Below are 10570 nucleotides of genomic sequence, written 5' to 3'. Positions count from 1 at the left end.
TCTTGATGGCGCTTTCATTGTCGCAGTAGAGTGGCACATGCTTCAGATGGACACCATAGTCCTTGAGAGTTTGCTTCATCCAGAGAAGCTGAGCACAGCAAGATCCAGCAGCAATGTATTCAGATTCAGCAGTGGAGAGAGATACACAGTTCTGCTTCTTTGAAGACCAACAGACAAGTGGTCGTCCCAGAAAGTGACATGTGCCTGATGTGGACTTGTGATCGACTTTGTCACCAGCATAATCAGCATCTGAGAATCCAACTAGATCAAACTCTGAGCCCTTTGGATACCATAATCCTAGTGTTGGGGTGTAAGCCAAATATCGAAGAATTCGCTTCACAGCTAAGTGATGCGATTCCTTTGGTGTCGCTTGGAATCGGGCACACATGCAAACACTAAGCATTATATCTGGCCTAGATGCACATAAATAGAGTAAAGAACCAATCATGGAGCGGTATACCTTTTGATCGAAATCTTTACCATTGGCGTCGGGACTCAGATGACTTTTGGTTGGCATTGGCGTCGTGTATCCTTTGCAGTCTTGCATTCCAAACTTCTTCAGGCAATCTTTGAGGTATTTTTCTTGAGATATGAAGATGTCGTTGCGTTGCTGACGGATTTGCGGACCAAGGAAGAACTTCAGCTCACCCATCATGGACATTTGATAATGCTCTTGCATCATGTGACCAAACTCATCATTGTATCTCTTGTCAGTGTAGCCGAAGATAATGTCATCCACATAGATTTGGCACACAAACAGTTCACCATCATATGTCTTCGTGAAGAGTGTAGGATCTAGGGAACCAGGTTTGAAGCCTTTGCTCTTTAGGAAGTCTTTGAGTGTGTCATACCACGCACGAGGGGCTTGTTTGAGGCCATACAGTGCCTTGTTGAGCTTGTATACCATATCAGGATGTTTTGGATCTTCAAAGCTAGGAGGTTGTGCAACATATACTTCTTCCTCAATCTTGCCGTTGAGAAAGGCACTCTTCACATCCATTTGATACAGAAGGATGTTGTGATGGTTGGCATAGGCTAGCAGTATGCGAATAGCTTCAAGCCTAGCCACCGGAGCAAATGTTTCATCGAAATCAATCCCTTCTACTTGAGTATATCCTTGAGCAACAAGACGAGCCTTGTTTCTGACAACTTGACCATGCTCATCTTGCCTGTTGCGATATATCCATTTGGTGCCTATGATGTTGTGCTTGCGAGGATCAGGACGCTTGACTAATTCCCACACATTGTTCAGCTCGAACTGTTGAAGCTCTTCTTGCATAGCTTGAATCCATTCAGGTTCCATGAAGGCTTCAGCAACTTTCTTGGGTTCAGAGATTGAGACGAATGCAAAGTGCCCACAAAAATTTGCTAGCTGTGTTGCTCTTGAACGAGTGAGTGGACCAGGTGCATTGATGCTATCAATTATCTTCTCAATCTGTACTTCATTTGCAACACGAGGATGAACTGGACGAAGATTTTGCTCTTGCTGATCATTGTCATCATTTGGAGGATTGTCTTTAGGCTGAGCATTTTCTTCAGGTTGATTAGGTGCAGAAATGATAAGTTCGTCTTCAGCCTGAGCCTCAGAAGGTATGATCTCTCCAGTTCCCATGAAATTGATGGATTCACTAGGTGGAGCTTCATCTAGCACATTTGGCAGGTGCTCTCTTTGCGAGCCGTTAGTCTCATCGAACCGCACATCTACAGTTTCAACCACTTTATAGTGAAAGAGGTTGAAAACTCTGTAGAAGTGTGAATCCTTTCCGTAACCAAGCATAAAACCTTCATGTGATTTCGGTGCAAATTTTGAAGTGTGATGTGGATCCTTGATCCAGCACCTAGCACCAAATACTCTGAAGTAACTGACATTTGGCTTCTTACCAGTTAGGAGTTCATAGGATGTCTTCTTCAGAAGCTTGTGAAGATAAACTCGGTTGATGACATGGCATGCAGTATCAATGGCTTCAGGCCAGAACTTCCTAGGAGTCTTGTACTCATCAAGCATCGTTCGAGCCATCTCGATAAGAGTTCTGTTCTTGCGCTCCATGATGCCATTCTGCTGAGGTGTGTACGGAGCAGAGAACTCATGAGTGATGCCCAATGTATCCAGGTAAAGGTCGAGGCCGGTGTTCTTGAACTCTGTGCCGTTATCACTTCTGATATGCTTGATCTTGACGCCATAGTTCGTCATGGCACGATTGGCAAAGCGTCTGAAGACATCCTGCACTTCATTCTTGTAGAGGATTATATGCACCCAAGTATATCTTGAATAATCATCAACAATGACGAAGCCATAGAGACAAGCAGTAGTTGTGAGAGTAGAGTAGTGAGTAGGACCAAATAAGTCCATGTGTAGCAGCTCGAAGGGTTGAGATGTCGTCATGATTGTCTTCGAGGGATGCTTGGCCCTAGTCATCTTCCCAGCTTCGCAGGCACCACACAGATGATCCTTCTTGAACTTGACGCCCTCGATGCCTACGACGTGTTTCTTCTTTGCGAGAGTGTGCAAGTTCCTCATGCCAGCATGCCCTAGCCTTCGATGCCAAAGCCAGGACTCTGAAGCTTTTGCTAGAAGACATACGGCCATCTGTGGTCCTGCTGAGAAATCTACCATATACAGATCATCTTTCCAATATCCTTCAAAGACTAGAGACTTGTCAGATTCCATTAGTACAAGGCAACAATATTTTCCAAATATCACAATCATGTTCAAGTCACAAAGCATTGAGACAGACATTAAGTTGAAACCAAGGGATTCAACAAGCATGACTTTATCCATGTGTTGATCCTTTGAGATTGCAACTCTACCTAGACCCAATACCTTGCTTTTACCAGTATCAGCAAATGTGATGTGACTCTTGTCCGATGGACGTAGTGTTGAATCCATCAGAAGACTTCCATCGCCAGTCATGTGGTTAGTGCATCCACTGTCCATAATCCATTCTGAAGACTTTGGTGTCATACCCTTGGCACCGCGTGCCATGAAGCAGTAGGTGGGAGCAGAGTCGTCCTTGTCATTAGCATCAGCGTTGGCGACGGAGCCACTGTCTTCAGTGTTGAAGATGGACTTGGCAACGTAGGCTGTAGCTAGAGCCAGACTTGCAACGCCAGATTCGGACTCCTCCTCAGACTCCACCTCCGCCTCCTCAGAAGCAGACTCCTCCTCTGAATCCATCTCCTTGCCAACAAAAGCACGAGCCTTGCCAGATGAACTCTTCTTGTGTGATGAAGACTTCGATGTAGACTTGGAAGAAGACTTTGAGGATTTCTTCCTCTTCTTGTCATCAGAATCATATTCCTTGCTCTTCTTCTTCTCATTGTCCCACTGTGGACACTCAGAGATGTAGTGACCAGGTTTCTTGCACTTGTGGCATGTTCTCTTCTTGTGGTCATGGGTAGAAGCTTCATCATTTCTTGAGCTGGATCGTGAAGACTTTCTGAAGCCTTTCTTCTTAGTAAATTTCTGGAACTTCTTCACAAGCATAGCAAGCTCCTTTCCAATGTCTTCAGGATCACCAGAACTGTAGTCAGATTCTTCTTCAGATGAGGAAACAGCCTTTGCCTTCAAAGCGCGAGTTCGGCCATAGTTGGGACCATAGATATCTCGTTTCTCAGATAGCTGAAACTCATGTGTGTTGAGCCTCTCAAGTATGTCAGACGGATCGAGAGTCTTGAAGTCAGGGCGTTCTTGAATCATCAGGGCTAGGGTGTCAAACGAGCTGTTAAGTGATCTCAGGAGTGTCTTGACGATTTCATGCTTGGTGATCTCAGTGGCACCAAGTGCCTGAAGCTCATTTGTGATATCAGTGAGGCGATCGAATGTGAGCTGGACGTTCTCATTGGCGTGTCTCTTGAAGCGGTTGAAGAGGTTGCGAAGGACACTGATCCTTTGATCTCTCTGGGTTGAGACGCTTTCGTTGACCTTGGAGAGCCAGTCCCAGACAAGCTTCGATGTTTCCAAAGCACTCACACGGCCATACTGTCCTTTGGTCAGATGACCACAGATGATGTTCTTGGCAGTGGAATCCAGTTGAACGAACTTCTTGACATCAGCAGGGGTGACACCTTCACTGGTCTTGGGAACACCGTTCTTGACGACATACCAGAGGTCGACATCAATGGCTTCAAGATGCATGCGCATCTTATTCTTCCAGTAGGGGTATTCAGTGCCATCGAAGATAGGGCACGCAGCGAAGACTTTGATTATCCCTGCAGTCGACATAGCTAAAACTCCATGTGGTTAAACCGAATCACACAGAACAAGGGAGTGCCTTGCTCTGATACCAATTGAAAGAGCTGGATATCGACTAGAGGGGGGTGAATAGGCGATTTTTATGAAAGTCTTCAAAACATGGGAGTTTCGAAGACAAACGATAGAAATGATCCTATTGATGCAGCGGAAGGTAGACTACACTAGGCAAGCCATAGTCAAGTATTCAATGAAGTGAAAGCACGAAGACTATTAGCAGCTAGGCAGTATGGATCAGGATGGAAGATAGTATGAAGCCAATCAGAACAAGTAGTCACACAGTGAAGTCAAACAGATAATGCAAGCAGGCAATGACTTCACGAAGATAAACTGAAAGTAAAGAGAAGGAAGAGATAGAACCAGTAGCTTGGAGAGGACAGTGATTTGTTCGACCAGTTCCAGTTGCCGTGACAACTGTACGTCTGGTTAGGGAGGCTAAGATTTAACTCAGAAGACCGTGTCTTTACCTTATTCCCCTTGAGCTAAGGACACCCAGTCCTCGCCCAATCACTCTGGTAAGTCTTCAAGGTAGACTTCCGAATCTTCACAGACTTCGTTCACCGGCAATCCACAATGACTCTTGGATGCTCAGAACGCGACGCCTAACCGGCTGGAGGATTCACAGTCCTCAAGTGTAACAAGTCTTCAGATCACGCGGACAGAAAGACTTCAGTGATGCCTAACACTCTTTGGCTCTGGGTGCTTTGGGCTTTGTCCTCGCAAGGATCTCTCTCTGAAATGCTTCGGAGGTGGGTTGCTCTCAAACGACAAAAGCCTTGCACTAACTCTGAGCAGCCACCAATTTATGGTGTAGGGGGTGGGCTATTTATAGCCACTAGGCAACCCGACCTGATTTGTCCGAAATGACTCTGGGTCACTAATGAACTGACACGTGTTCCAATGGTCAGATTTCAAACACACGCGGCAACTTGACTTTGGCTACAAGTAAAGCTGCCTTATCCGACTCTGGATAAGATTTGCTCTCATTGTCTTCGCTTGAAGACATAGGATTTGGTTGAGCATCACTTCAGTCACCCTGACTTTGTTCACTTGGACCCCACTTAATAGTACGGTGGTTCCTATGACTCAACGAAGAAGAAAAGGAAACAACGAAACAAATAAGTCTTCGCACTCCATAGTCTTCATGCGATGTCTTCTCTGTCATAGACTTCAATGTGAATATCTTCACAGACCGCCATTGTCTTCAATGTCTTCCAGGTTTGTCGTCAATACTCCAAAATCAACTAGGGGTGACACTAGAAGCACTTACAGATGCATCTCTACACATACTCACTTTCTATCTCACAATTTGTGGGCTGTACGGCTTAAGATGGTGGGGTTTTTCGTCCTTTTTCCGAAAAATATGCGATAATTCTCATATACATTGATCAAATTTCCGAAACGAATTGAAATATTTCATTGAAGCTAATTATTTTCCCCGTCCAACGCATGTATATTTTTTCTAGTATTTAATTAGTGAACTTCTGAAGTCCACTGATTGCACAACATGGAAAATAAGAAAACTTACAAACAGACTCTTTAATAGACGTAGGGAAACCTTGTAGTGGTACACAAATCCTACTTGCAAATATTTAATGGACGTAGGGTGCTTGTGGTACATCTGAGCTGAAGAGAGGAAATTCATAGCCCTGATATTTAGCATGTAAGCCCTTGCTAGCATGGCCTAGGCTGAACCGGCTGAGAGCCTGAGGAATATGCTTCCGATATTCTTGGATATTTTGACAGGTTATATCTTGACAGGTCATGTTGAGCTCGCTATTGGGACAAAACCACTGTTTAATGCTGTGTGGTCCACACTGCTCTCCCCCGGCTTGGACAATGGCAGAGTTGGCACACATGGTCAGGGACGGCAGGTTGATGACCCACTTGTCCAACTTGGTCGGCTTCTCCAAGCAACCAATGATCCTCCTGCAAAAGAAGAAGTCTCTTTGGTGCACGTACAGCACCGGAGTCCAACTGCACAGCTTCAACGATTGCTTGCGCTTGGACGGGATCAGCGGTCCAATGAGCTTCTTTACGCGCTTGGGAACGGGCAACCAGCCAAGTATGGCCACCGGTGGGTTGAAGGCGAAAGTCGGGAGTTTGATCTCCTTCTTGAGCACCATATGAGTCCCCACGTGCAGCGCCAGGGACGCGCCGGCAGAGTGCCCGGTGAGCCAAACGGGGCGACCTGGATTATCCAGCATGAGGTGGCCGAGCTTTTGGTAGGCGAGCTTGAAGCGACGGGCGTACTTGACGACGTCTAAGTGATTAGGCAGTTGAACCAGACGTCCCTCGCCGCCCTCCGTTTCCAGCACAGGTCGGTGCCTCGGAAGGCGACGATCAAGTGCGGAGCGGACTTGTCCTCACGGCCTTGGCCCACGTACTCGTAGATGGCAGCATAGACGTAGTCGCCGTCCTCGAGCGGCTCCCCGTGGAGGCGGAAGCCTGTGTCGGGACTTAGGGGGATAGCTTTCTTCTCCCTGGAGTAAACATGACTGACAATGCGGGCCAGGCAAGCACGACGGCGCTCCTCAATCGTCCTACAAGATAATATTCATATTGATAGTGATTTTGTATGTATGTATTTTGGTTCGAATTAATTCGAACTAGACTAGAAACAAAGTCAAAACCATGCATCGTGATTCCAAACAGGTAGGGCTTCCCTCACAAAAACAAACAAACAAACAAACAGGTAGGGCTCCAGGATGCATGCCATATTGCATTGGAGGTAATTAATGTTCTTACCAGTTGATCGCCCGGCAGTTGATCAAATCCGGTGATTGGAAGGCGGCGCTGGTACTAGGAATAGGTTGGTCCATTTCGATAGCATCACCCTGAGACAAACCCAATTCCAAGCCGGTGGCCTGCTCGAGCTCGATGTCGATGTCCATAACATAGAACAGATCGTCGATCCCGGGCGCCTGGTACACCAGTACGTACATGCACACGCAGCCATAATTACTACTACCCCACTTTTAAAGTTAAGAGTCATGCTGCATGCTAGTACTACAGATCGAGTTCAGATACGATACCTCATTTTTGCCGGTGTCTGAATCGTTGCCAACGGCGGCTTTGATGTCGCACTTGTCTTGATAGGCCTGTGCAGGTGCAGCGGCCAACACCGAGACGCAAAGGAAGAGAAGCAGGAGGAGCCGCGGCATTTTGTTATAGGCTGGTCAACAACTTTCCGCACCGATCAGCTCCCTCTAGGCGAGCATATATGTTGAGCTGATTCAGAGCGCCAACCGCTGATCAAGACCTGTTTGCATCTTGTATGTTTTTTTTTTCCGAAGGGTTGTATTTTGTACTGTATGTTTGGTGGGCTTTAGGGGTAACCTATTTATACTTGTATGTTTGTTGAATATAGGTTGGCGCCGCGTTGCCACATTGCCGCTTGCTTTGGCCACAAACGAGGTGTTGGACAAAAATATTAGTTACAGTCATGAAGATCAAAGTCTTTGGTCTCCGCCGTTCACATTAGCATCTTACGGACATTTTTCTTTCGGTGATGCAAAATAAAACCTTCGAGGTATCTGCGAGAGCTAATGCAATATTCTCGTTAGGGATCGCAACCGGCCGGGTCGGGTATTGGTTTGTCATTACCAAACCCGTACCCACCCCTTGCACCATAAACCGTTACCAGTAGAAATATCCGGTGGCGGGTAATTTTTCTTTGGACCTGACTAGCAGGCGCCCGAGCGCTGGTTGGTGGGATTGAGCGCTCTTTCAAATATGGAAGGAGCAGCCGACGCACCTTTGACCCGGTCCATCAAAAAAGAATCTTGTCTCCACGTGCATTTATTTGGGGTTAATTTAAAAAAAACTGTAACTTTTGATTTAAGCGTCGAAATTCAATTTCATTTTCACAATTGGGTTTCTCGCGACGAGTTCTTCAAAACTAGATCTCATATCGATAGGTTTCGTCGAACTTTTTTTCGAGGCAACTTTGGATCTAATGAAGGCAACTTTAGTGCTATAGGAAAGCAACTTCATTTTTTGCCTAGTAGGACTGCTTATTAGATTGGTTTGTGTAAAAATGAGAAAATCACATAAAACATGAGACACCTTTAATGCTAAAAATAAGCAACTTCACTACACCATGTGTATCAACGAATTTTGCTAAATATTATCACAACTTGCCTGCCATGGTTGCTCAGTTGCTTACCATGGATGTTCAGTTACCTATTATTGATGCCCAGTTACATACAATACTATGAAATTGGCCTATTATTGATGCCTAGTTTACCTGCTATTGGTAAATAGTTACCTACCATTACTGCTCAGTTCTCTAACTTCGCAAATTAGTTGCCTACAATATTAGGAAGATGCTTATAATTGTTTTTTCTAAGTTGCCTAAAAACATTATGAAGTTGCATGTTAGTGATGCTCAGTTGACTGCCATTTCTATTTCAGTTGCCTATAATATATTGAAAAGTTGTCCGTGGATGTTGCTAAGTTGCCTATATATGAAACGAAGTTGCTTACCACACTGAAAAAGTATTGTATGCAACTTAGAATAATGTAGGCTACTCACTAGTCATGCAGACAACTTTTAGTATGTTTTTGTGCAACTCCAGTGCATTCATCAAGCAACTCATATATGTTTTTCATCATTATATCGGGAGATTTCAATGATTTTTGCGGGCAACCCGTGCCAAAATTATGAACAACTTGTGTAAATTTGCAGGCAACTGTCTGATCCGTCCCCTATGAAATTTCTCATCACCCCTATGCAACTTCTCATCTATCCCGCCTTTTACAATTAGTCAACACCCATGACCTGGCTAGCCAACACCTGCGTGCTCAGTAGCGTAGGCGGGCAAACTACCCTGGAAAAGGAAAGGAAAAGGCTCTCATACCATCCATCCGCACATAGTTTCGAAATGTGGAATCATGATAGACATCCCATAAAAAACTTTCGACATTGTAGGCAACTTATGTCCCTTGATTGACAACTTCCTTAGTATTTTAGTCAATTGGGGATCACCCGTAGGCAACTTCGTAGCAATATAGGCAACTTGGTTTTTGAGGGAGACAACATAGAAACTATGTTAGACAACTTTTCACTCTACGGTAAACAACTTTCACAGTATCGTTGACAACTAAACTATCTACAAATTAGTCTCCGATGTCTGCAACTTAGCAACCTTGGTAACCATCTACTATTAGACTACTGCACACAACTATTAGTATGTTATTAGGTGAATTCACTAATACACACAATGCAATTCATCTAGCATCAAAGTTGCTCCGGTTTAGCACTAAAGTTGCCTCATCTAGCATCAAAGTTGCTTTTCAAAAAAACCTTCAAAACATATTCATATGAGATATAATTTTAAAGAGTTCGTCATGAGGAACCCAACAGTGAAAACTGATCATAATTCCGACACGTGCTCTCATACCGAAATTAATGCATGCTACATCATTGTTGAGTTCACATGGTTGGTCGGACCAGGTGACGAAAAATCAACCTACTGTTGTAGAGAATCTTTCCATATATAGAATGGATGGGTGGACAGTTTTCTAAATCCGAATGATGATCATGCGGGCCGCGAGCCAATGGATGGCTGCAGCGCGTGCGCTCGGGTTCGTCAAAGAGCGCAGCTGCACTTTTAAGAATTCGGGTTTTTCTTTTACCAATTACATATATACCCGTGGGTATTTTTCTTTACCAAACACATAACTTTTAGCAGGTAAAATCCACCGGGTAAACAAGCTGCGGGTACTCGTTGCATGCATCCTGACGTCGCACTGCCGTGGACCCACCAGGAAATGTCGCCGATATGATTCATCTATGAAGAATCCGGTATAGAAGGCATTATGGGAATTGAAGACGCCGGCAAAAGTGAAAATTCATTGCCGCCAATCACTGTATGTGGCAATCGAACCCATGTCATGGCGTTCTAGCAAAGCGCCATATTCAGAGCCGGAGTCAATGCCCTATATGCTCCATTGATGTGAAAGTATAAACCATATGTTCCTCACATGCCCAAGGGTAAAAGAGATCTGGACGTTCCTGGGAACGACGAAACCACTGACGAAGCTTGCTTTGCGGTGGTCGACGGGATCGGGCCCCTAGAAAGGCCGCTACTAGATACAAATAGCGTACCCTGGCAGGTGTTCAACGGTGTGATCTTGTTATTGTTGTGTGCTGGTACACATGGTGGGAACAAAGAAAGTTTACTCGTGGAAAGTCTTTGCAAGCATCCATTCGGTCTGCTCAAGCAATTTCCGTGTTGGCATTGAATTACTCCAGAGTGAAAAAATTAAGAACGACGCAGATCACTAGACATAGTCGGAACAAACCACAAGACGGCT

At 45.0% G+C, this 10570-nt stretch overlaps 1 protein-coding gene across 1 annotated transcript; it reads right to left on the bottom strand.

Annotated features, from left to right (window-relative positions):
* Window positions 1-5631: 5631 nt before the first annotated feature.
* LOC109781978 (uncharacterized) lies at window positions 5632-10570 on the bottom strand. Its single transcript, XM_020340567.4, has 3 exons — window positions 7285-10570; window positions 6998-7173; window positions 5632-6792 (listed from the first exon to the last, which is right to left on the bottom strand). Exons 1-3 carry the CDS (start codon window positions 7411-7413, stop codon window positions 6513-6515), a joined length of 585 nt encoding a protein of 194 aa, XP_020196156.1. The 5' UTR covers window positions 7414-10570; the 3' UTR covers window positions 5632-6512.

The sequence above is a fragment of the Aegilops tauschii genome, chromosome 5, assembly GCF_002575655.3.
Source record: "Aegilops tauschii subsp. strangulata cultivar AL8/78 chromosome 5, Aet v6.0, whole genome shotgun sequence".
NCBI lineage: Eukaryota > Viridiplantae > Streptophyta > Magnoliopsida > Poales > Poaceae > Aegilops > Aegilops tauschii.
Note: the sequence above shows the minus strand (reverse complement) of the source record. Positions and strands in the feature narration are given on the sequence as shown.

Bases quoted from the DNA above. Each gene is read 5' to 3' on its own strand.
- LOC109781978 (XM_020340567.4), bottom strand. From the start codon at position 7,413: ATGCCGCGGCTCCTCCTGCTTCTCTTCCTTTGCGTCTCGGTGTTGGCC. The intron at 7,174-7,284 runs GTATCGTATCTG...CTGGTGTACCAG, and splicing joins CAGACACCGGCAAAAATGAG to GCGCCCGGGATCGACGATCT. The intron at 6,793-6,997 runs GTAAGAACATTA...ATTATCTTGTAG, and splicing joins AACTGCCGGGCGATCAACTG to GACGATTGAGGAGCGCCGTC.